This window comes from Rhinolophus sinicus, linkage group LG05 (genome assembly GCF_036562045.2).
Source record: "Rhinolophus sinicus isolate RSC01 linkage group LG05, ASM3656204v1, whole genome shotgun sequence".
Taxonomy (NCBI): domain Eukaryota; kingdom Metazoa; phylum Chordata; class Mammalia; order Chiroptera; family Rhinolophidae; genus Rhinolophus; species Rhinolophus sinicus.
Window position 1 is genome coordinate 79,361,948 of NC_133755.1, and position 24,210 is coordinate 79,386,157.

General features: G+C 50.7%; 3 protein-coding genes across 9 annotated transcripts; 2 read left to right on the forward strand and 1 right to left on the reverse strand.

The window, feature by feature from the left end:
• Positions 1 to 256: 256 nt before the first annotated feature.
• Positions 257 to 5,403, reverse strand: CLIC1 (chloride intracellular channel 1). Its single transcript, XM_019715612.2, has 6 exons — positions 5,119 to 5,403; positions 2,905 to 3,014; positions 2,582 to 2,707; positions 2,318 to 2,424; positions 1,528 to 1,709; positions 257 to 640 (listed from the first exon to the last, which is right to left on the reverse strand). The coding sequence occupies exons 1-6, from the start codon at positions 5,155 to 5,157 to the stop codon at positions 479 to 481; spliced, it is 726 nt and encodes a 241-aa protein (XP_019571171.1). The 5' UTR covers positions 5,158 to 5,403; the 3' UTR covers positions 257 to 478.
• MSH5 (mutS homolog 5) lies at positions 3,821 to 22,457 on the forward strand. Of its 7 annotated transcripts, none has more exons than XM_074332702.1 (25): positions 3,821 to 3,952; positions 8,885 to 9,035; positions 9,308 to 9,431; positions 9,893 to 9,973; positions 10,158 to 10,220; positions 10,925 to 11,046; positions 11,229 to 11,338; positions 11,612 to 11,647; positions 11,974 to 12,056; positions 12,776 to 12,821; positions 15,615 to 15,753; positions 15,870 to 15,932; positions 18,152 to 18,280; positions 18,546 to 18,618; positions 18,791 to 18,900; positions 19,131 to 19,211; positions 19,440 to 19,527; positions 19,744 to 19,933; positions 20,012 to 20,171; positions 20,579 to 20,728; positions 21,011 to 21,088; positions 21,286 to 21,429; positions 21,621 to 21,758; positions 21,908 to 21,981; positions 22,203 to 22,457. In XM_074332702.1, the coding sequence occupies exons 2-25, from the start codon at positions 8,898 to 8,900 to the stop codon at positions 22,312 to 22,314; spliced, it is 2,532 nt and encodes an 843-aa protein (XP_074188803.1). In that variant the 5' UTR covers positions 3,821 to 3,952; positions 8,885 to 8,897; the 3' UTR covers positions 22,315 to 22,457. The 7 variants fall into 7 exon arrangements, 6 of the variants coding, with proteins under 6 accessions (XP_074188803.1, XP_074188801.1, XP_074188804.1 ...); XR_012496515.1 differs by lacking the exon at positions 3,821 to 3,952 and adding an exon at positions 8,392 to 8,534 and having other exon boundaries at positions 21,621 to 21,772; XM_074332700.1 differs by lacking the exon at positions 3,821 to 3,952 and adding an exon at positions 8,392 to 8,534.
• A 303-nt stretch (positions 22,458 to 22,760) lies between these two features.
• On the forward strand, positions 22,761 to 24,210 carry SAPCD1 (suppressor APC domain containing 1). The gene is given in 6 exon segments (XM_074333925.1): positions 22,761 to 22,926; positions 22,929 to 22,942; positions 23,159 to 23,233; positions 23,739 to 23,834; positions 23,948 to 24,013; positions 24,076 to 24,210. Coding segments are annotated over 6 exon segments (552 nt in total).

Sequence of the window (24,210 nt, forward strand, 5' to 3'; positions counted from 1 at the left end):
GCCCCGCCCTTCGAGCACTGCCCCCGCCCACCCAAATCTGGCCCCCACTGAAGGAAGGGCTACAAAAGCGACAGGGAGCGGAGTGCAAGACAGCTCGGCGATGGACTGGCGGATTAAAAAAAGAAAAACAAAAGCACAGCAAGCACCCCTCTTCTAAATTCCTGGCTTCAGCTCTGAGCTCAAGGTCACTTGACTCATCCTTCATTCCGTGTTACCCACATTTCCAGCATGCTTTGTATAAAAACACTAGATTTTTTTCATTCTGTATTTTATTACTGAAATATTCTTACCCACCCCACCCCACAATAAAAATCTCACCCAGAACCCCCATTCCTTTCCTTCATCCCCCAGCCAGTCCTGCACAAGTGCTCCAAAATTCACTCCCCACTGGCCATTTTGGAGTGTGTCCATTGGGTAGCCAAGTGGAAACTACTTTGTGGAGAAAAATGGAGGGGGGCAAGGTAGCCCCAGGAGGGGCTTATTTGAGGGCCTTGGCCACTTGCTCATAGGCCAGCTCGATCTCCTCATCATCTGGACAAGTGGAGGAGAACTCTTCCCGAGCATAGGCATTGCGCAAATACCGATGCACTCCCCGGAACACCTCTGGGATGGAGAATCCCCGGTACTTCTTACATACCACCTGGGGGTGGGGAGAAGAGAGGGACCGACATATTAGCCTTAGGGAAGCCATACTGTGGTCTTTCTCTTATCCCAAGTCCTACCTGACCAAATCCAGCATCCTGTCCAGTCCAGGCGTTCGTTTCCACTATCTGGCTTCTCTTCCTTTGATCCTTACCTCCCACACGAATCAATCATCTTCTCCAATTGGCTTTCTTAACTCCCGAATGTCTTATAATGTCTTCACCCTTCCTCTACACTTAGTGATAAGCAGCTCCTTTACAGACCACCCCATTCCATGGTGCTACCTTTCGCCTCTTGATTTTATTGAGATATAATTCACAAACCATACATTTTTTCCAAAGCAACTTTTGTCTCTATTTTTCATTTGACTAGATTTCAAATCCTTTGGGGCAAGGACTAATTGCCTTGTCTTTCGGTGCCTAGTTCAATACACAGTTTTATGGCAGACTGACATTGGGTCCATGTTTCACAAACTAAAACCATAGCTTTGAGGCTATGACAAAAACATGGGAACAAACAGTTTTCAACTTCCACAAGAGGAAGTGGAGACTAAAGCTATAAAAAGAGTTAAAACTTTTGATTTTAGGACCAGCCTGCTGTCTGATCTGGGGATTTGGCAGTGATAGAGACAGAAAGAGCATTCTTGAAAGTACTACTGTGAATGTGTTACCCTCGGCCAGTCTGCCTGCACCTATGACTTGTATCAGGGAATGTAATTTTTTCAAACAGTGGTCTTGCCAGCAATGACTGCTGAAAAAAAATGGGATGGTATCCACTATTGGTAGCAATGTATAGAAACCACTGTAAGAAAGAAACAACCTTCAGAGTGGTTGTCATGGGAAGCCATCCCAGTGGCCATCCTCTCGTACCACGATGACCACCCACCTGTACTATGTGGAGCTTTGGCAACAGGTTGCAGTCAGCCAGTGTGAGCTCATTGCCATCCAGAAACTTCCTCTGAGAGATGCCCTCATCCTCAGCACTGGTCTCATCCACTTCTTCTGGGAGGGGGGATGTCAAGTAATTGTCTAAAACTTTCAGGGCTTTCAGGAGCCCCTTCTCCAGATCTGCAAGACAGGGAAATTGGATAGAACATCAGAAAAATAGTCCAAGAAGATCCATGGGGCGGGGTCGGGGTGAACACGAATGTGAGGCCAGTCCAAAATAATAATAATTAACACTAATGTAATGAGCTTTCTGTATTAATCTAAGAACTTTACATACAAAAACTCATTTAATTCTTACACCGACCCACAAAATAGGTATTATTATCCTCATTTTATAGATCTGGAAATGGATTTACCGAGAGGTTAAATGAATTGCCCAAAGTCACAGAGCTAGTAGGATTTGTATTCGAGTAGTCTGGATCTAGAGTCCCTGTTCTTAAGCACAACCCTGTTTTGCAGGAAAACAGGCTAGCAGCCAACCCAGCAGCTAATGTCCCCAGTGGAGCAGGAGAAACGGGGGGAAAAAATGAGAGATGTTTAAAAGTCGAGGCCAAGAAGAATGCAAGGAAATATGGGGTCAAGCAAAAATAAGGCAATGCGGGTGGTGGTGAAAATTTGCCAACATCTGCTCCATCCATCTCCCTCATATCTGAATTTTGTAATTCCTTCCAATCCCTGGATCTTCTCCATTCCTTCCAGGACCCAGGCTTCTGAGCAACAAGACTCACTATCATTGAGTGCTGGGTTTGAATTCTTGATGTAGGCAGAAAATTTGGCAAATACGTCCAGCCCAGCTGTGTTGGATTCGGGATTCAGAGCTGCGAGCTTGGGGTACCTGAAAGCCAATGGGAGAAACTGGGTAAGATATCTTCCTGGGAGGAGCCTCAGCTCCCGTCCCAGCCCTATCACCATCTATTTTTCATTTTTCCAACCTCTCTCTTTCTCAGAGCCTCCCAGCTCCCTTAACACCCCTTTCTGAGTGCCCCCAATACCTGGGGGGGGACAACACTGCCTCCAGAAATTCCTCAATCTTGTTGGTGTCTGTGTGTACTTCGGTGCCATACAGCAGGAATGGAAGCTGCCCTCCCGGGCACAGCTTCTGTACCGTCTCAGTTCGCCTGGAGGAAAGGCCAGGCATCAGGACAGGAAAAGGGGGTCAGGGAGAACCAGAAAGGGGAGATGGAGGGATGTGGGAAGAGAAAGGGGCTCTGGGTGGGAGGGGAAAAGGTTCAGGATGGAAGGGGTTGGGTGGCTGAGTGTGTGCATATGCACGTGTGAGCACAAGGGGTGTTTAGAAGAACAGAAGTGGGCCCACCTCTTAGTGTCAACGGTGGTGACGTTGAAAGTGACTCCCTTGAGCCAGAGCACCATGAACAGTCTCTGGGAGAAGGGGCAGTTCCCAATCTTGGCCCCATCACTGCCAGCCTGAAAAGCAACCCCCACCCCCAAGGTTAGGCCTGGGGCACGCTACCCATCCCCAGGCCATTTTCAGCATCTTCCACTCCCAGACCTAGCTGTTTTCTGCCTCGTCATGACACAGACTCGGTCTCCAAGAAAAGCCCCCCCTACCCCCCCAACTGGGCTCTCCACCCTGGAGTCTGGTCAAACTCAGGGCAGGTCAGTGGGAACACTTTCTGCAAAAGTTGCCTTCTGGTTCCCAGAGTTGAGGACAGGCGGTGGGCAGAGGGCACATGGGTTGTGGAGAAGTTAAAGGATCTGGACCCTGGGGAGGAAAGACTAACAATAGTGTAGTTTTCTAAGTGCTATTTTAAGCACTTTACCTTAAAAACTCGTTTAAGTCTCACATCAACCCATGAAGTAGCCCCTAGGGAGGGACTCTGGTGAGGCCAGAGTTGTAGGTTAGAGGCCTGGATTCCTGGGTTCCTGAATGGAGCAGAGCCTGAGGACAGGAGCGGTGGGGGACCGTTTGGGAGCCAGAGTTCTGGTTCTCTATACTTAGAGCCAAGCTGTTTCTGGGTAGCTGGGTGGGGAGTCAAGGGGTTCTGAGCCCTGCCCTAGAGATGTAGAGGGCCTTGCAGAGGGGGGCTGCACTCTAATTGGCAAGTGGTGACCTCATCTCCCAAGGGACACCTCCCCCTAGGCTGAGGGTGATTCATCTTATGGTGCCTCCAGCCTCAGCAGCTTCCTTCCTGGCAAGGAGTGGGGGCAGGGACCTGGGAGGCTGAGGACTGGGCTTCCAAGGCCACCTCCCTCTTCCCCGATACTGCCTGCAGGAGTCTCCCAGCACAAGTCCTTTGGCTCCAGATAATCCTCCTCCTTCTCATACAGGACCCAGGGCCGGAATCTCTGCAGCCCAGACTCAGCCAGGAGTAAAAATAGCCCTTGAGGCGGGTGTGACTGAGGTAGGGACCACACCTAAGTGGGTGGGCCCAGGCACTTCACTGGGCACAGCGGCAGGGAATGGCTGCCGGAGAAACTGAGCATAAAGGAGAGGGAGAAACAGGCAGCAACACACAAAGACAAATGAACAAAAGGGGGGAAGTGGAGAAAAAGGAAGCAGGAAAGTGAGGGCAGGAGATAATGTGCAAACAAGAAGACACAGAGGGTAGGCCGCCAAATGGAGGGAGGGGCTCAGAAATGAGGTCCAGACAGGGGAGCTTGGTGGGGAAGGGAGCAGGAAGAAACAGTGGAGGCCGCCGCGGGTGGTTTTGATACCCAAATGCCATGCGACCACCTCTCCTCATCCACACCCACAGACAGAGGAGAGTTGGGGCAAATCTTTTTCTCCTGCTTCTACAACCCCCAAACCCTAAAAGCCCTCACCCAGCTCTCCTCCTCTTTCTGATTTCTCTCCTCATCTAGCCTCGAGGTAGCCACAGCTAAACTCTCATCTCCTCGCCACCTCCCTTTCTCTCACTAACCCAAGTCCCCAGGACACGCTTCTCCACCCATCACCTCTCCAGCTCTGCTTTCACTCCCACTCTGTCTCCTTCTACCCCATCAATTCTTCCCAGTTGACCTCCTCCCACTCCCAGGCTTCCCTAACACAACCCTCTCCCCTCCTTGAAACCTCCCCGACCGGCCCCACACACCCACACACTTTTCCAAGTCTCCCCCACTACACCCCTCATCCTCTGATCTTCTCATTGGGCCTACATGTCCTGATGCTCCTCTCAGTCCCTCCCAAATTAAATTCTGTTGGAATTCCCGCGGTTCCCTTTTCCCCTGTTCTTCCATCAGCTTGTACACCCCTCCACCCCCACCCCAGTCAATCATCCCCACTCCTGGGAACCCTCCCTTTTCTCTATCTTGCGGTCCTTTAGGCTGCTGAAAACGTGGACTTTTACAAACTTTCCAGGGTTGAGCCTACAATTCTCATTATCCGCATACTCGTCAATTGTCTTTCCCTCCAGAACCAGCTAGCCCCCCCATTCCAAAGACTGCACGTGGCGCTGTGGGTGGGGGTAACGAGGGATGGGATTGGGGTGTTAAGGCTGGAGCTGGGGAAAGGTGAGAACTGCCTTTCAGGAATTCGCAGGGTGGCCTAGGAGGAAGGTGGTGTTCTTACCTTCACGAACAATTCGACCTGCGGTTGTTCTTCAGCCATGGTTGCGACGGGGACCAGGAAGCGGCCGTCGCTGGGGGAACTGGGAGGGGCCCGGGCCAGGGAAGGCGGATCTCACAACAAGAGATTCTCTCCCCCAGAGCTAGGACTGTCACTTCAGAGCAACACAAGCCCGATCTGACCCGCTCACTACAGACACGGCCTCCCCACCAACTCAGCGTGCGTTACACCCAGCTCTTCAGCGCGATCACCTCCCGGGCAGGATCAGGGAGCCGCTGACTCACGGACCGGCCCCGCCCTGAACCTGGGGAGGGGACAGGAGGGGGGCGGGACCCGACGATCAGGGAGTGGGCCCGGAGGGGCAGGTCCTCAGGTCTCCCGGAGGATCAGGAGGGGATGTTAAGGTGAGGGAATCCTAGGGACCTCCTCGTTACTCTGCTAGTAACCTTGAACACAAGACTTTATTTCTGCCTCACTTTCCCTGCTTCATTAATCAGAGGATTTTCCCAGGCTACCTTCACACAAGAAACTTGATTATCAACGGGTTGGGCACGCCCATGAGGGCCCAGACGGAATTTTAGGATGGGAAAGTGGTCAATTATTCCTTTTCCCACGTCCCTTCCAGATTTCAGTCCAAATTCTGGGTTGCTAGGACTGTGGTCCTGGAGAGGAACTTGGAAGTGGAAGCTGGGACTGGAGGAAAAGAGTGGAGAAAGGAAGGGCGGGGGATAGGTAGGGAGACAACCAGGCCTGCGCTAGTGGAACAGGAAGTTGAGCCCAGGGGCCTCATCACTGGGGGAGGTACGCTCCCTCTCTGTAGCCTGGTATGCTGTAATGCTTCTACTTTAGCAACCCCCCTTCCTGTGCCCCTCGCCCTTTTCTTACTGAAGGTTGCCTTGGAGATGGGGTGGAAGGATGGGGTTATTTTGGCCCCAGGAATTCTAGGGGATGATGGTAGCTGGTCCTATCACAGGTAAAAAGGAAAGATCAGACAGAATAGAGTGAGTGGACTCCTTGGGGACACAAATAAATAAGTAGGGAGGACCCAGGAAGAGTTAGCTCTTTCTTTCCCCAGTAACCTTGATTTTGGAGTTCTATCAAACTATGACCTGCTGAAAAATAGTCCGAGAATATGTCCTCCAAGCTGGACATAGCCCACCCTCCACATCTTGATTCTCCTTTCCAACCATTCCCGCTCTTTCTTCCTCATCACCCTCTGTCTAACAAGAGACCTACAGTTCCCAAAAAACTTGGTGGAGTGCAAGGACATAGGAGCAAAACAGAGCTTGAAACTTAAAAAAAAAGGGGGGGAGGGACTAGGGGGAGGAGTGGGGTGGAGGGACAAGCCAGCAGTTAGTGGTTTCCTCTCACACTTCCTCTTCTGTGGGTTTTCACCTCCCTGGGTGAAGGCCTATCTCTTTCCTCCCCAGAGAGGGGATGGATATATTTGGTATTTGCCCCCTTCAATTGTAACATCCTATAAGGATGTAGGATGATTCCGTGAGTATGTGTGGGTGGGTGGGTGACCCTCAAAATCTGCACATAGGACCCCTTACATCTGAGGAAGTGGGAGTCAAAGCAGCCCTACTTCCCAGGGTCCTCTCCTGCTCCAGCTGGTCAATGTCCACCAGAGAATCTGCCTCACAAAGATGTCCCCTCTGGGAGAAACCTCAGGCAAGTGGGGCCATCCCTGAGCTTAAACAGGTTTGACAGCTTCTCCCCTGCTTCTCTCTTTTCTCTCCTACAGTTTTATAGTTAGAACTGCCTTAATCATCAATATTGACTTTGGCTGGCTGGCATGGCTACCCAGAAGGTATTTTATTTTGCCTTAATTTCCCAGATGACAGGTCATGCTGCCCTCTCCTGGTATCATCCAGCAGTGCCCCACAGCTTTAAAGCCCAGAGCTGACCCCCGAATCCTGCATCAGAGAAGTCTCCCTCCCATTTCATCTCCTTGCCCCTGCTTTTCTCCTATCTCAATATCTCCCCGTTCCTCTTCTGGGCAGTCTTCCCTTTCTACTCCCTCCCCTTCCTGTGCTTGGTAAACCAGTCCCTAATCTCTTCCCACCCCAGATAGGAAGGAGTGTCCCTCCCAGACACTCCTTAGAGCTATCACCAGCCTCCTCCAGGTTTCCATAGCTCTGTTGCTCAACAATTTGCCAAGGGTAACCATTAACCTTGCCCTTAACTCACTCCCCCACCTTTCTCTCTAGAGGGGATTTTCCAATCACTGTTTAGCAGAGCTGGTTACCTTACCATCTTTCCTCAAGTCTTGGGTGGGATCTCCCCATCTCACTGTACCCAAAACAAAACTGGGAGGAAGATGTGTTGTAAGGGATCTGTTTTTAAAAGTATATGTTGGTTTATTTCTGTCTCATAATCTCCTTGCTTTTCCTACACACACACACACACACACACACACACACACACACAGTCAAAAGTTAGCTTCATGGAACGGAGCCCAAACTTGATTATGTTCACTACTTTGAGTCCACCACCTGGCCCAGAATAGGCACTAAATAGTTGCTGAATAAATGACAACCCTCTGTCCTTAGGGTGCGTGTATGCACCCAGGGATATGAGTAAGTTCCAGTAGGAGTGTAGATCTTATCAGGTCTATTCTCTGTGTTGGTGTAATTCCAACGTTTTCACCTCTTGGTAGTCTGAAATTATAAATTAGGTCCTGTAGTGCCCTTGTGGGGGTGGTCATACACTGTACCCAGGAAACTGGCAAAGGGCTGCTATAGGAGTCTCACTTATTTCTGCTTATTTATTTAAAACACTCACGTTGCTCTTACTATGTTTGTCAGGCACTGTTCTAAGCTCTTTTATAAATATTAACTCCGAGTGTACAAATATTAACTTAGAGTTGTTGGCACAAGTTGAATTAATGTTGCTTATCTCCATTCTCCAGAAGAAAAGAAAAACAACGCGCCTTTGGCCCTTTAAGATTGGCCTCCTCCCCCAGATTTCTGCCCTCCCTCCAATCCCCCTGCAACGCCCCCAGACTAGTTTCCAAGGCTCAAACCCAAGCTCCGCTTCCGGCCTTCTCACAGGCTCCACCCCGTGTCAATCAAAGCCCAGAAACCGTGAGGGCCAGAGACCCAGGTGCTAAGCTATAGCAGAGGGCGGGAAGTTTGAATGTTCTGGCACCGCCCATATGCGAATAGGCCAATCAGCGTCGGCCTCTGCAACTGCGGTCCCCTCCTCTCTCTCTCCCGGTAGGCTCTCTAGGCAGGATCCAGGTCTGTCCGACCAATAACAGCTAAGAGGAGGGGCGCCTGCGCGCGCACCCCGTCCTCGCGCTGGCGCGCCCCTCACGCCAGTTCGTGGCTGTTAGTTATTGACGTGGTGTCACGCACGTCGTGGTCCCGTTGACTGAAAAGGCGGGAAAACGCCGCAAGTTATCTGCAACTCTGGTGGGGAAGTTGAGAGCTTGGGGCTGCGGTCATTGGGGCGTGGTTGGCAGGGGCATGGAGAGGAGACGTGTGCAACTCGCTCCACAGGGCCCTCGAACCGTCTCCATCCTAATACAACCTCGGCGGGACAGAAATGGGGCGGGGGAGGGAGTTTTCCAGTGTGCGTCAGTGAAATACCTGAGCCATCACCTCTCGAAATACCCCACAAATGTTGAAAACGACGTGACCTTTCTCTCGCCTCAGCCCTCTCCCAGACTTCCCAGTGCACTTGCCCTTGAGCGCGCCACCCTCCCCAGCTACCTCGCAATGAACGCTCGCTCCTGAACCGCCTTCATTTTTCTAATCTGCAGAGCCTCCCAGGCCATGGCCTCCTTGGGAGCGACCGCAGCCAGGACGCCGCAGGGACCGGGACCCGGGGCGGCTGCGGCAAGCTTCCCCAGCCCGGCCCCAGTGCCGGGCCCCGGGGAGGCGGAGGAGGACGACGTGGAGGAGCCCGCGGAGGTCTCTGGGGCGACGAGGTCTTGGGAACGAGAGCTCGAATAAATCTGGAGAGTTGGGAGTTGACTGGAACGTCCGGGTGTTAGAATAAAGAGGGGCCAGGAAATGCTGGGCTGGTCACTCACCTTTCTTGAGCGTCAGTTTCAGATGTAGTGAAGGGGGTTGATGATGCCTATTCAGAGATTTGAGAAAATGATAAAGATTAAGTAAGGCATGGCACAGCCCTGCACTTAGGAGTGGTTCAAATACTGGTTTCCTTCCCTCCTGGACGACAGATCCATCTGTGTGTGCTATGGAATTCAGGCCACTTGGGCATTGCCTATTATGACACTAGTGACTCCACCATCCACTTCATGCCAGATGCCCCAGACCACGAGAGCCTCAGGCTTCTCCAGAGAGGTGAGGACAGAACCAGCAATCCCTCTACCCTGGCACTTAAAGTGTCTTTCACTTATATGTCCTTACCTGACTCAATCAGTTTTATTAGTTGACTTCCAGAGGACCGTTTGTTGTTTTGGGGAACTTGTTTTATTATTCAACAAATATTTACTAGGTGTGTGCAATATATCAGGTGCTGGAGATATAATCTTGGCAAATCATGTCTGTCCTCTAGGGGTTTATAGTGACAGTTTCCAGGGCACCCCTCTTCCCTCCCACCACTCCGCCAGTCTTTTTTCCTAATTCTCGTGCCTGACTCCTACCTATGCTCCCAATTTGTGGGGCACTCCCTACTCTTAGAGGGAGAAAATAAGTTTTTTAGGTGGGGAGGGAGATAGCAAGAAGAGGGTTGTGGGTTTCCTCTTAGTCAAAGGATGAATCAAAGATCCTTTAACTCATTTTGTCTCCATTCTCTTTCCAAGTTCTGAATGAAATCAGTCCCCAGTCTGTTGTTACGAGTGCCAAACAGGATGAGAATATGACTCAGTTTCTGGGGAAGCTTGGTAAGGACTGGGTAAAGCTGAGAGGGAAAATGAGGAAAGACTAAAATATGGAATATTACAGGAAACTAAAGGGTCTTGGAGGGAGGTAGAGCCAGGAAACCAGAATTGGGTGAGAGGGAAGATGGGACAGAGGCAGAAGACTGAAATGTACAGACTAATGGCCCTTTCTTTGCCTCCCTGACAGCCTCCCAGGAGCACAGAGAGCCTAAGAAACCTGAAATCATATTTTTGCCAAATGTGGATTTTGGTATTTCTTTGCTTTGCCCAATCCCCCATCCCAGCTTCCCAACCCTTTCTCCTAATTCCACCCCCATCATCAGAGGTCTTTCCTCAGATTTATCGTATCAGTTTTGTGTTCTCCAAACCCCGTGACCAGTCTCCTTAGGATCTGTCCTGCTCCCTATCCTTTAAGAACCTTATTATAAGCTTATTATGAAACCTCCACTTAGGCATGTCTAGGGATGAAGGCCTCCCCTGAGAAGAGAGAGAGGTGATACTTTTTGGACAGCTTTGATTGTTGGAATTTCCCCCTTAAGCCAAAGCTATTTGTGGGGGGAGCCACTGCCTCAGTGACCATAAGGCACTTCCATAACCTTCCCAGGTTTGCAAAAAGGACAGGGAATGTTCTATCCTAATTAGATGTTAGGACATTGGTGTTAAATGATGATGTTTTGAACCCCAAATCCCCAATTCCAGACAGATATCTTACTCTCCTGAGCCATTTATCTTTCTCAGGTTGTGATCTCAGCCAAACATCTTTATACCCTATGTAAAATAACAAGAGAATTAGACTAACAGTCCAAAATTTTGGTTCTTATTTCAGCTTTCCATTAACTGCCTGTGTGAGCTTGGCAAGTCAGATTATCTCTCTTGCTTCTACTGTCTCATTTTTAAAATGGGGTGAAAAATTGGGGTATAAGACCTTTCCCTTTCATGCCTCCCCCAAAATAGGTCTGGAGATAAGTAAACAGCGCCTCCTTTCTGGAAACTACTCTTTCATCCCAGACTCCATGACCAACACTGAGAAAATTCTCTTCCTCTCCTCCATCATTCCCTTTGACTGCCTCCTCACGGTGAGAGGGGTCCTGGGAGCTAAGGGATGGAATGCTGCCGGTTGGAGAAAGGCGCAAGCACCCTACTCCTCGGGTTGAGTCCTGGGAGGTAGTGGTAAGGCCCAGGACAATGGTAGTTTTCCCTGGTGTCCAACATCCAGGACACGGGATTTACCCCAGCTCTACTACTGATCCTTGCGCAGGTTCGAGCACTTGGAGGGCTGCTCAAGTTTCTGAGTCGAAGAAGAATTGGTGTTGAACTGGAAGACTATAACGTCAGCGTCCCCATCCTGGGCTTTAAGAAATTTGTGTTGTAGGTGATTTACCCTAATCTCAACCAAAGTAAGATGGGATTGGGAGCCCTGAGTACTAAGACAGGGTTGGGGTGGGGGTGAGAGTGGGAAGCACGGGCAGTGGCCTGTCAGGTAAAGTGCTCTAGGATACACAGGAGTGCCTGAGAGGGTGTGCAGCTCTAGGGAGAAGACCCAGATAGTATCCCCGGAGGTGGGCAAGGGGGTGGAACTTAGAAATGAATCAGACCTCTCACACCCCGGCCTCCTTCCTTCCGCTTGTTTTCTGTCTTCAGGGCCCATTTGGTGAGCATAGATCAAGACACTTACAGGTAAGGAGATGGAGGCAGGCTGCATCTCGGGAGGGAGACGGATTAAGTTTAAGGCTCTAATAGTCCTAATGAGGCTCTAATTTATTTAATCCTGGGGCTATATCTCTCTTCTTGAAGGGAAAGGAAGTGGAGGTGAGGGGGGAGAGAGGAAGAAAAGCACAAAGGTGTCACCCTTTTTTTCTAAAGAAGAAACTGAGGCAGAGAGAAGTGAGGGACAAACCTTACATGAAGACGTGATCTCTGGAGGATGTCCCCAACCGCCTTCCATTTTCTCAATTTCCTTTAAAGATCCAAGTTACCCCAAACTCTCAATTTCTCCCTGACAGTGTTCTGCAGATATTTAAGAGTGAGTCTCACCCATCAGTGTACAAAGTGGCCAGTGGACTGAAGGAGGGGCTCAGCCTCTTTGGTATGTGTGCCTGTCTCTCATCCCACACTACAAAAGCCTTCCAGAAAAGCAGTTGCCTCTAACGATGTGTCCCAGCCTCTCTCTCTTCCCACTTCACTCCCATTGCTAGATGTCTCTTCCACTCCAGTCCAGCTTTCTTACCCTCTTTGTATCCTCTCTGAGCTTGGGCACCCCCCCTTACCCTGTAGTGTCCAATGTCATTGGCATACCACCTCTTACCTTACCAATTCCGTGCTCATTCCTTGGGTTTGTATGGATGTTCCCTCCCCTGTGCAGGGACTTTGGGAGGCCCTGTGTATAGAGGAGAGTTAGTAACTGTGAAACTGCCCATGTTTGGTTTGCACAGAGTCCTTATCAGTTGTCTCTAGCGTTAGGGTGTACTGGGGACAGCGCCCCAAGTATCCACCTGGTTTCACTATGCATATCTCTGTGGGTTGTGTCTAATGTTTATGCATATGTGTTGGGCTCTTTGTGAGTCTAGCTATGCCTGCTTTGCCTATTTTTCTGGCTGAGTGTACCAATAAGTGCCTCTCCCCTCCCCTAAGCACATGTAAAGTAATCCTGGCTCACACTTGTGGCCAGGCTCTGCCTTTGGCCGCCTTTGTGTTCTGTATCTGGGGAATACCCCCCAGGCCTGCCTGCCCAACACTGGAATCTCTGACCTGGATGCCTCAGCTTAGACAGAGCCCATATGCTTTTCCCTGGCCATTCCCACACAGGAATCCTCAACAGATGCCGCTGTAAGTGGGGAGAGAAGCTGCTCAGGTAAGTGGATCTCACCCACGTGCTACGGGCTAATGCATGCAGTCTATAGACACACACCCCACCCCACGTGGTAGTGATAAAACCTACTGCCCTTTCCGCAATGTTGGCTAAATGCATTTAATCCTTACAACGACCCCATGTGGCAGCTAGTGTTACCCTCAGTTTACTTCGTCAGTGCACACCCACATACGCGTATACCCACTGATGATACGCGGACTTGCACACATACAAGCAGCAGAAACCCAATCACAGAACCCTCATGTACACATGGTGATATCTCTAATTATAAAAACCACACTTCAAATTTGAGCTATTCTCTGATGACTCTCAAATTTGTGTCTCTAGTTCAGAGCTCCATACGTAGACTGCTCATTACACATCATTGCTACCTGCGGTTTCCACAGGCAGCTCACACTCAGAGGATCCCAACTGACACCCACCGAACCTTTCATTCCTCTTCCTGCTTCCCTTTTCTGGTTAATGTCATTGCTGGCAATGCAGCTTCTCAAGCTCTGAACCTGGGATTGATGCTTCTCCCTCACCCCCATGTTCAATTATTCGCTATGGCCGACCGACTCTATCCTCCAGTGGCTCGCTCAGCCACCCCTTTCTCCCTCTTTCTACCACTCTAATTCTACCGACCATCATTTCTAACCTGAAGCATTGCATTTGCCTTCAAATTGGTGTCTCTGCCTCTACTCTGTTTTTTTTTTCCAATCTATCCTTCATCCTAAAATACCTGTTAATCCAAAACAGAGATCTGAGCATGTCACTGCACCTTTTTTAAACCTTAAGTAGAAACAAAATAAACCTCAGGAGGCTTCCCCATTACTTACAGGATGAAGATTAGCATCTTTAGCAGTATGATGTTCAGGACCACTCCCATCACCCCAGTTTTAATTTCCTTCCCAAGCCCCTCCAAAATCCTTTCTGATCAGATCTATCCCGTATTACCGTCATTTAGGGCCCCTTGCCATCGCCGAAACACCCTGCCTGTATTTATGCTGTCCTCTCTGAAAAGCCTTTTCCATTTTCTCCCCTGTCAAAATCTTACATCCTCTTCAAGGTGCAACCCAACTATCTCCTCTTTCCTGAAGCTTCCCCAGGCCGCTGTAAGGAGCCCGACATGCCCCTTCGCGTGTGCTCACACGGTGCTTGTTTATGTTCTCTGGTTGCACTGTCACATCAGTTGGAATTAGCAGTTGGTGAGTCTGCTTGGCCTCACAGCTGTGACCTGTGTGAACTCAGTGCCTGCCAGGCCACGGATACAAGCACACGTGACATCATCTCTAAAAACTCAGACCGGAAACCTTGGCTAGCCTGCAGGTGCGCAATCCTTTCCCCTCCTCACCCACCCTGCAGTGTGTGTCTTTTGGAGGTGAGTTTAGGATAACCTCTGAGGTCATCTCCAGGTAATTGGTGGGTGATTTAATTACACACACATTCTCCAGTGCTTCAGGGGCAGATCTCTAATCTCAGCCAGGCATGTGAGGAGAAGAGAACTGAATTAAAGGTGGGGAGGAATGCAGATTCCCCAGATAGGACCCTCCAGGGCATGGAATCCACCTGAATGATGAACCCAGGACCCTGCTGGCTTACAGCTGACTGGGCACCAGGAGGGTGACTGAAGGTCACAGTACACTCTACTGGCCTAGTCATCTGGAGACCTGGGTTTGAGACCCAGCTTTATTTCTTGCTGGCAGAATGACTTTGGACAAGTTGCTTATGCTCTAAGGCCTCATTTTCTCAGCTGTAAAATGAGAAAGTTGGACTTGACTAAAATCTCCTGGCACTAGCGGTAAAAACCTAGATGTTTTACGAGAAAGTTGTCTTGGTGAGGCTCACGTGCTCCCCAAGGTGGAGCCTGGCCGACATTGCCCTGGGTGGAGGCTTCCGTGGCCAAGGAGCACAAGTGCCCAAAACTGAGCCCTCCGCTTCATTCTAACCTGCATGTTCTAACCCAGGGCCGTAGACTACAGTGTGAAATACACATCCCCAGGCCCCAGTGTCTCCACACGTTGCTCTTATATACAATCATATGCGTAATGGCTTGCTCTAATGTAGAAAAGAATCTGTGGGCTCACAGGTCCTTACAGAGGCTCACACCCTTCATAACCTAGGGAGATAAGGACGCCCAGAATCAGGCAAACACAGATGAGACATTTCTGTATACTAATTCATTAGGAAATACCTCAGACACTAAAGGCATACATATTAATATTATAAACCTCTGTGTTTCCATCAGCCAATTTAAAAACAGCACAGTGTTACCGAAGCCCCTTAAGTGTCCCTCCCCAATCCTTTCTTTGCAGAGATTAACATTGTCATGAGTTGAGGACTTATCATTGCATGTGGGACAAGTATATACTTTCACAGGAAGAACACGAAAAGACGAACGTCTGTGCTATGACACCCAGACACTTTCACGGCTAAACACAGATATACGAGTATAAACTCATTCTGACTCACCCTCTCCTACTCAGCCGCAGAGAGAACTAAAGCGTTGGCGTGCAAATGCTTCAACACACTGCTCTCCCTCTAAAATATTGACAGGCTCTGTCACATAGCCACATGGAGTGACACATGGTCATATCCGTCAAAATCATGCTCAGAGCCAGAGACTTTCAATAGATACATGTAACACCCCTGCATAGATGGGACACTGTACTTGCCAGGACAGGCACATACTGCCACAATTGCCAGGGACCTGCAAACACATTTTCACAAACAGATCAAGACAATGATGAGAACAGATGTGATTTCTGGTCTCCCCACCCCAACCCTCACTTCCAGGCTGTGGTTCACACGTCCAACTCAGGACCTGCAGGAACTAAATTCCCGTCTGGACGTCATTCAGTTTTTCCTGCTACCCCAGAATCTGGACATGGCTCAGATGCTGCATCGGTTGCTGGGTCACATCAGGAATGTGCCTGTGAGCCCAGGGTCAGGGGCAAGGAGGTGGGGAAGGAGGCTGAGGGCTGACACGGGGCTTCTGGAGGGGCGTTTGCGTGAGGGGGGAAACAGTGGCTGTCCCTTGTCTGACTGTAGCTGATTCTGAAACGCATGAAGTTGTCCCACACCAAGGTCAGCGACTGGCAGGTTCTCTACAAGGTAGGACCACCCTTCTTAATCCCAGAAGTTCGACTTAAGCCCCTCAGCAGGTGTTCTAGACCCTCTGTACTCTGGGCACCCTGTCCAACTTTATCCCCAAACTTTTTTAAAGTGTGTATTGTGGAAATTGTCCAAATTTAGAGTAATAAAATGAACTCCCACATACCCACCATACAGCTTCAACACCTTGACTAAAGCCAATCTTGTTTCATGTACATCTTCTCCCACTTTCTATTCCTGGATTATTTTGAAGCAATTCCCAGGCATCATGTCATTTCATACATAAGTATTTCAGCATAATTTCTAAAAGAAAGATATTTTAAAAGAAGAAGAACTACTATCATCTTACCTAAAAATTAGCACAATCCTTTAATATCAACTATCTGATTTTTAAATTTCTAATCATCTCTTAAATGTCATGCTTTTTAAAAAAATTACAGTTTGTTTCATTAGGAACCAAATATGCTAAACATATGGCAATGAGATGATGTCTCTTTAAGTCTTTTGCATGAGTTCTCTCTCTCTCTCTCTCTCTCTCTCTCTCTCATTCTGCTTGCAACTAACCTGTTGAAGAAGTTGAGTTATTTGTCCTATAGAGCGTCCCTTAGTGTAGATTTTGCTAATTATATTCCCTAGGTGTTTTTGATGTGTTTCTGTCACTTCTAGAATTTATATAAATTAATAGTTGAATCTAGAAGCTTGATCAGGTTCAAGTTTGATTTTTTTAAATACTGTTTCATAAGTAGAAGACTATAATGTCTGATATACCTGTCTCTCCTTTTGTCATGTTAGCAGGTTTTTGTGTTTAATACCTAAGTCCATCAGTTACTTAGGGATTCCAAAGTGGTCATTCTAATGTTGTCATTCTTCATTTATCAGCCATAACATTTCTGGAAAGAAAAACTTCCTCTCATCTGCTCTTTGGTTACCCAGTAACACAGTTCATATCATAGAAAATCGCTTGTTGTTTTTTTCTCCACCTTTATTTACCAGCTGTCATCTTAGTAACTTAGTCCCCTGACATCCTCCCAGGTAGCCAATGAATTTTTTGTTGTTGTTTTAGTATCATTATGAACTTATAGATTTACACATGTGTTTCAATCCACTGCATTTTTAATCTATACATTCAAATTATTCCATCTTTTGCCAGTGGGAGCCTCTTGAGGTTGGCTTCTGAGTTCTTTAAACACAACCCCAGTAGACTTTGATAGCTTCCCTGCTCACTGGTTTGACAAAATGTACCAGATATATAATTTATACTGCCTGGTTCTGACCTGGAACCAGACATTTCTCCAAGGAGCCCGGGTTCCTTTTAGTGAAAAATGCTATTTTTGTACCACAGTCTGAATGCTAGAGGGTGCTCAGCGTGTTTTGGTTATTGCTTCTAGGCCTTTTCTGTGGACAGATTTAGGAACTTTCTAAAAAGTAAAATACATGATAAATTAGCACTGATACCACCATTTTAAATTCAGAACCACAGGGTTCTTATCTTGTATATTTCTTTACTGTACTTATCTTCTTCAGTATTTCTCCCACTCTGGAAATTCTGGTTGTTAGTCACACTAGGAATGATAAAATTAGAGTATCACTCATTTGCTTTTTCCTATATTACATCCACAACAATCTTATTAGAGCAATACCGGCACTACTAACAAGTATGTGACTAGTGAAAACCGTTAAGATTTTTTGAGGGGAGAGGAGGGACAGTTCTTTTTGTCCCCACTAGGGATATAGAAATTACTGTTTTAGTTACTTGGAATAGTTCCTCTCTGTGTGGTTATGCCAATGCATGGATATACATTTATGTTCATTTGTTTCTACTTTTGATTTTTAGCGATTTCTTTTTAAAATTTAATTTGTATAATTATGTAAAATATTTGCATAGTTCCAAAGTCGTGTCTCCCAAACAAGGTATAGTCAACTGATTCTAGCTTCTATCCCTGCCCCTCTCTCCACCCATAATAACCTTTTCTTTTTAAAAATGTGTCTTGTGCACTAGGCCATAAGCTCAGGGACAGGGACCATATCTTGGCTGTCTGCAGTGCTTAGTGCAGTGCTGGGCACATTTCCTTTCTCACTGTTTCTTTTTTGCCGTTGAAAGCTTCTCTCTGTCTTTGATACTGTGTTTTCCTTGTTGGTCTTTGCTCTCTGTCCATCCCTGCCCCTCGCCTCAGCCTGGCGGGCTGTGGGCCACCCTTCTCTGTCCGTGTCTCCTACAGACCGTGTACAGTGCCCTGGGCCTGAGGGATGCTTGTCGCTCCCTGCCTCCGTCCATCCAGCTCTTTAAGGACATTGCCCACGAGTTCTCCGATGACCTGCGTCACATCGCCAGCCTCATTGGGAAAGTGGTGAGTGGGAAGAAAAAGGCCAAACCCCGGGACCTAGGGGCAAGGATGGGGTAGGAGGATGGAGAGCGCCTGGGCTCTGCTGGGGAAGATGGGGAGCATGGGGGACGTGGAGCTCAGCTGGATGACTAAACAACGGGATGGTGAGAGGAGGCGAGCTTGGAGGGTTAAAGCGGCGGCTGCAGGGAGAACTGCGGCCGAGAAGCGGCGAGGAGCAGGACCGTGAGATGCGCCAGATGATGAGCGACTGGACTTCTTGTCTCCTCAGGTGGACTTTGAGGGCAGCCTTGCTGCAAATCGCTTCACAGTCCTCCCCAACGTAGATCCTGAAATTGACGAGAGTGAGTGTTGGGTGTGCGGTGGGCCTGTGAGCCCTGACACAGCCCCCCCCCCCCCCGCCAGCCCCCCCGCAGCGATGGGGTGCCATCCTTGGTCGGTGGCCACTACAGCTGGGGATGATCACACCAACCAGGAATCTTCCATTTGATGCCCACGTGTCTTCCACCCTCCTAGAAAAACGAAGGCTGGTGGGACTTCCCGGTTTCCTCACTGAGGTGGCTCGGAAGGAGCTGGAGAATCTGGACTCCCGTATTCCTTCATGCAGTGTCATCTACATCCCTCTGGTGAGGGCAGGAGGGTGGGTGTGACCTCTAGAGGCCTTTAGGGGAGACAACAGGCTTGGGAGGGACACACGGGGGACACACGGGGAGATGAGAAAACCGAAGAACAGGAGCCCTGTGGTGACTTTAGCCCCCTGAGGGACCATTGGGGATACAAGGGACTCTGGCTCCCTCTAGGGAGAGAAGGTTCTCCTACATCACTCTGCTTCATCTCCTCTTTACTCTCTCCCCAGATCGGCTTCCTTCTTTCTATTCCCCGCCTGCCTTCCATGGTGGAGGCCAGTGACTTTGAGATCGAGGGACTGGACTTCATGGTAAGACCTTTGACCTCCGCAGGCCGGTGATAAGGAAAGTGAATGAGCAGCTGACGGAGGGCCTTACCCCATCAGCACTGCCCAGTGTGGGAGCTCTCTTCTGTAGTTTTACTTTGACCTTTATTAGCTCTGAGGCAAAGGAGAAAGAAGTCAGGGTGGTGGTTTAGAAAGGTGGGAGAGGATGAGGAGCAAGAGAGGCGAAGCCACAGCGGGAACCCTCTTGCCCAGTTTCTCTCAGAGGAGAAGCTGCACTATCGCAGTGCTCGGACCAAGGAGCTGGATGCATTGCTGGGGGACCTGCACTGCGACATCCGGGGTGAGGAGAAGCGAAAGGCCGGAGGGGCGGCAGGGTGGAGATGGTTCTGACAGGCGCCTTGCTTCCTGCTCTTGCGCTCTCACTCTGACTCTGCGTCTTCTCCTCTGAACGTCTCAGCCTGTGTCTGCAAGCCTGTTTCCAGGTCCCTCTGACCTGCTTGTGTCTCCTTCACATCGCCCTGGAGCTGACACCAGCTCCTCCCTCCCCCACCCTCAGACCAGGAGACCCTGCTGATGTACCAGCTGCAGTGCCAGGTGCTGGCACGGGCGGCGGTCTTGACCCGGGTGTTGGACCTTGCCTCCCGCCTGGACGTCCTGCTGGCTCTTGCCAGTGCTGCCCGGGACTATGGCTACTCGAGGCCCCGTTACAACCCCCAACTCCTTGGGGTACGAATCCAGAATGGCAGGTGAGAATGGGTGGAGGCATAGGCACGAGGGGCCCCAAGGCCCCATATTCTGGGGGCTTCATCCACCTGGATCCACAGGCCATGTGCGCGGTACCTCTCCACACACTGCAGACACCCTCTGATGGAACTCTGTGCACGCACCTTTGTGCCCAACCCCACAGAATGCGGTGGGGACAAAGGGAGGGTCAAGGTCATCACCGGGCCCAACTCCTCAGGGAAGAGCATATATCTCAAGCAGGTAGGAGAGTCCTACGCCCTGGGCCTCTAGCATCTTCTCCAGCATCTCATCCCTCCGCCTGCCAGCCAACCCAGTCCCTGCAGCTCCTCCTGCCCAGTTCTGAGCCTGCCTGGCATGAAGAGACCGTAATCCACATGCCCTGCTCCTCTACCTCACGTGTGTTCCCTTCCCTACTTGAGGGAGAGCCGTGACGACTAGATCTTTCCATGGCCTCAGTTCCCTTCCCCCGCCTCTGCATAGGTCCGGCCGTGCCCGTGCCTCTGCCCACTCCCCGTCCCTGTGTACTGATTCTACAGCGAGCAGGCGGGGCTGTGATCCTCTATTAAACTGTGTCTACCCCCCTGGACTTATCATTCACCCTCATTTTAGCCTCCCCTCACCCCAGCCCCACGTCCTCCCCTGTCCAGGTGGGCTTGATCACCTTCATGGCCCTGGTGGGCAGCTTCGTGCCAGCAGAGGAGGCCGAAATCGGGGCGGTAGATGCCATCTTCACCCGAATTCACAGCTGCGAATCCATCTCCCTTGGCCTCTCCACCTTCATGATCGACCTCAACCAGGTCAAAGGGGGCAGAGAGGTGGGGTTGGGGCAGGGGTAATGGGGAGGAGCTTGACCCCTGAAAAGTGATGAGAACGGGACAAACATGCCCTCTGCTGCCTGCCCTCTACACTGGGGAACCCCCTTTGAAGCCTTGCTGTGCACGCGGCACTGTGCGCCTCTCCGTTAGACTCTGCGCCCAGTTTGTGGGTGCCGTACAAGCAGCTTCTGGCCCAGGCAAACGGCCCGTGAGCTGCAGGCCTCCACGGCTAACAGAACTCTCCCTCGCCCGCCTGGTGCCCAGCAGGTGGCAAAAGCAGTGAACAGTGCCACCCAGCAGTCTCTGGTCCTTATTGATGAATTCGGAAAGGGAACCAACACGGTGAGGGAAGAAACTGATGAGGCGCTACGGAGGGGAAATGGAGGAGGGCAAAGGGGCAGCAGCGGGAGGCTGGGCCTCAGGAACCGAGTGGGCTGTGTGGGCAGGAGGGAAGCGGAGAAGCGTGAGATGGGAAAGGCCGGGCGGTGGGGGCACATGGGCACCAACGGCTCTGCATCCTCACCCCGTCCTCTGCACAGGTGGATGGGCTCGCACTTCTGGCCGCTGTGCTCCGACACTGGCTGGCACTGGGACCCATGTGTCCCCACATCTTTGTGGCCACCAACTTTCTGAGCCTTGTTCAGCTACAGCTGCTGCCACAGGGGCCCCTTGTGCAGTGTTTGGTGAGGAAACTAATCTAGCCCCCTGGGACCCCTAAGCCAAGCTGGGGACTGGCTCCTCCATCAGAACAGGGGCCCCCTGAGCAGAGACCATGTCCCTTCCTTTTTCTCACTGCCCACAGGGATTGGCCAAGGGTTTCGGGGCTGGCAGCCGAGTGATGATGTCACACTGTCCCCTTTTATTCTCTTTTAAGACTATGGAGACCTGTGAGGATGGCAGCGACCTTGTCTTCTTCTATAAGCTTTGTGAAGGTGTTGCCAACGCCAGCCATGCCTCCCACACAGCTGCCCAGGCCAGGCTTCCTGACAAACTCATTGCTCGTGGCAAGGAGGTGATGAGATCCAGGTGTCAACCACCTGTCTCAGAGCTCCCCTCCGCTGTCCCTGCTCCTTTCAGGGGCCTGGGTTTCTGGGCCCATGGGATTTCTGATCCTTACTGCCCTCTCCTTACCCAGCCCCCCCACCACCTTCCTGTTCCTAGGTCTCAGACTTGATCCGCAGTGGAAAGCCCATCAGGCCCGTCAAGGAGTTGCTAAAGGAGAAGCAAATGGAAAAGTGAGTGTGTGACCCAGGCCCTTGTTCTCTCTCGCATCTTCTGTAGCTCTTGTCCCCTTTTAGGGGCTCAGAGAGCCGCTTTGCTTTCAGTGACCCACTGTTTCTTTCTGAAATCCCTAAATCCTCAACGTCCCAGCTTTCCTGTGCCACAGCCTCTCCTCTCTGCTCAGAAACTCGGTTACCCATTCCCCCATAAATCTCACTGTGCTCTCTCCCCTCAGCTGCCAGACATTAGTAGACAAGTTTCTGAAACTGGATTTGGAAGATGCCAGCCTGGACCTGGACATTTTCATGAGTCAGGAAGTGCTGCCTGCGGCCACCACCATCCTCTGAGAGCCCTTCTTCGGTCCTCCTCCACTTTCCAAACCCCACTGGGCTGCCGTGCCCTTTCTGTCTCTATCTTCTTCAGACCTAGAGTTCTCAGTTTCCCTGGAAATTTTTGTTTCATATTAGGAATAAAGTTTATTTTGGAGAAAGTTACTGTTTCCTTAGACTATCCAAAACAAAGCAAGAGAATAGGAAAGAGATGCAACACCAAGCAGGAGTCCACAGAGGGGCCTGTCTGGCTTCGTTAGAAACGCAGTGACACTGCTGTAGGGAGCCGGGGCCTCTACCCAGGGGGCCTTCATGAGAACCAACTGCAACAGGCCCTACAAAAACTGGGGGGAGGGAAGACAGGAGCCCAGGGCAGGTCGTATTTCCACATATGTACGGGGAAGCCCCCAGCCTCAGACAGACACAGCAGGAAGGGCTCTGAGGCCACAAGAGAGGTAGGACCCATGGTACAAGGCAGGGGGGGAAGGGAGCAGCCCTGGCCACCCGTGGGTGTGGCTCCACCCCGCCACCTTAGAACCATGGGGAGCTGTAGTCCTGATGGGTGGCCCCTGGTGCAGGCCCCCTACACAGTTCTGCTGCTAACCCTGGGCACAAGCCCCCACGACCCAGGAGCTTCTTCCTCTGGGTATTAGCCCAACTGGAGGACCGAGGGGAAGGCCCTTCTCCTAAACCTGCCCCTGACATTTCCAATCGATTTTCAGGACTCATAAGTCTTCCCCTCTGCTTCCCCTTGTCCCCGAGATCCTCAGTGGCCAGTCTGGGCTCACGTTCAGTGACCAGACAGTGAACCCAAGCAGGGCTCCTGCTAGAGTGAGGCAGCCTCTGATGCTTGTGTTTCCAGCTGCAGAGAATGCAGGCTCTGGAGAGGGAACAAGATGCCCTGTGGCAGGGGCTGGAGCTGCTGGAACATGGCCAGGTCTGGTCTGGGGGCCCCTGGTGAGGTATGGGGTTGCCCTGAGGCGGGCGCACAGGGACAGGGCACAGGGACGGGTGTGTGGATATAGCCTGATACCACCCTGGAAAACAGTTAATGGGCAAGGCTCCTGAATTGGAAGCAGCATTGTAATGACAGGATGCAATGAGGCTGGTGTTCATTGTTGGGATTGGAGGAGGCCGGTCTGCATTCCTTTCAGAGGACTGGCCTTTGGATCACTCCATTGGCTTGGGGGAGTGGCCTGGATTGTTCCAATGGATCAGGGAGGGACGGGGAGGATCCACAAAGAATAAGGAAAGGGGGTGAGTGGGATGGAGAAACTGAACTGTTAAAGAGATGGAGTGGAGAGTACTGGATTTTTCCACCTGCCTTGGAGGGATACTGGGATGAGGGGATCTGGATGGAAAAGAATGGCCTGTGGAGACAGCAGAGTGGCAGATGGGCCTCAAGTTATCACCACGTTGTCAGCCTCCACCTCCTCCTTTAGACTTTTCTAACAGATTTACACTCAGAACCAGGTGGCCCCCCATTAGCCCAGATTCAAAAGGTGAACATCTGTTTGCAGAATCTGATTCAGGGGAAGGTGAGTTATTGTTTTTAATTCAGACTTTTGGGAAGTGGGCGTAGAAAGGGGACTTGAGGTCAGCACTGGTTTCACAGAGAACAGTGAGTATCCTCCCCTGGTCCCTTGGACAGGCTAGTTCCTGTGCCACCCAGGACTGGAAGGGAAGGCCAAGGAAGCAGAACTTGTGGCAACAACAGGTACACTGGAGGGGGGGAGAGCAGAGCACAGGTGCCCAAACTGTTTCTCTCCTCTTCTCCAGGAGTTGTCAAGACAGCGGAACGAAGTCATTCATCCACAAGGGGAGATAGCTCAGCTGGGCTGCCCGAAGGGGCAGAGGGGGCCCCACCAGTGTCTAAACCTCTCATTCCCCTCAGTTGGTGACAGAAGAGCCTGA

What these genes read in the sequence shown, in the direction of transcription:
- CLIC1 (XM_019715612.2), bottom strand. Translation starts at nt 5,157, where the DNA reads ATGGCTGAAGAACAACCGCAGGTCGAATTGTTCGTGAAG. An exon ending in AGGTCGAATTGTTCGTGAAG is followed by an intron (nt 3,015 to 5,118) that starts GTAAGAACACCA and finishes GTTGCTTTTCAG; the next exon opens with GCTGGCAGTGATGGGGCCAA. An exon ending in CAAAGCTCCACATAGTACAG is followed by an intron (nt 641 to 1,527) that starts GTGGGTGGTCAT and finishes CCCCACCCCCAG; the next exon opens with GTGGTATGTAAGAAGTACCG.
- MSH5 (XM_074332702.1), top strand. Translation starts at nt 8,898, where the DNA reads ATGGCCTCCTTGGGAGCGACCGCAGCCAGGACGCCGCAGGGACCGGGA. An exon ending in TCAGTTTCTGGGGAAGCTTG is followed by an intron (nt 9,974 to 10,157) that starts GTAAGGACTGGG and finishes CCTCCCTGACAG; the next exon opens with CCTCCCAGGAGCACAGAGAG. An exon ending in AGATCCTGAAATTGACGAGA is followed by an intron (nt 18,619 to 18,790) that starts GTGAGTGTTGGG and finishes CCACCCTCCTAG; the next exon opens with AAAAACGAAGGCTGGTGGGA.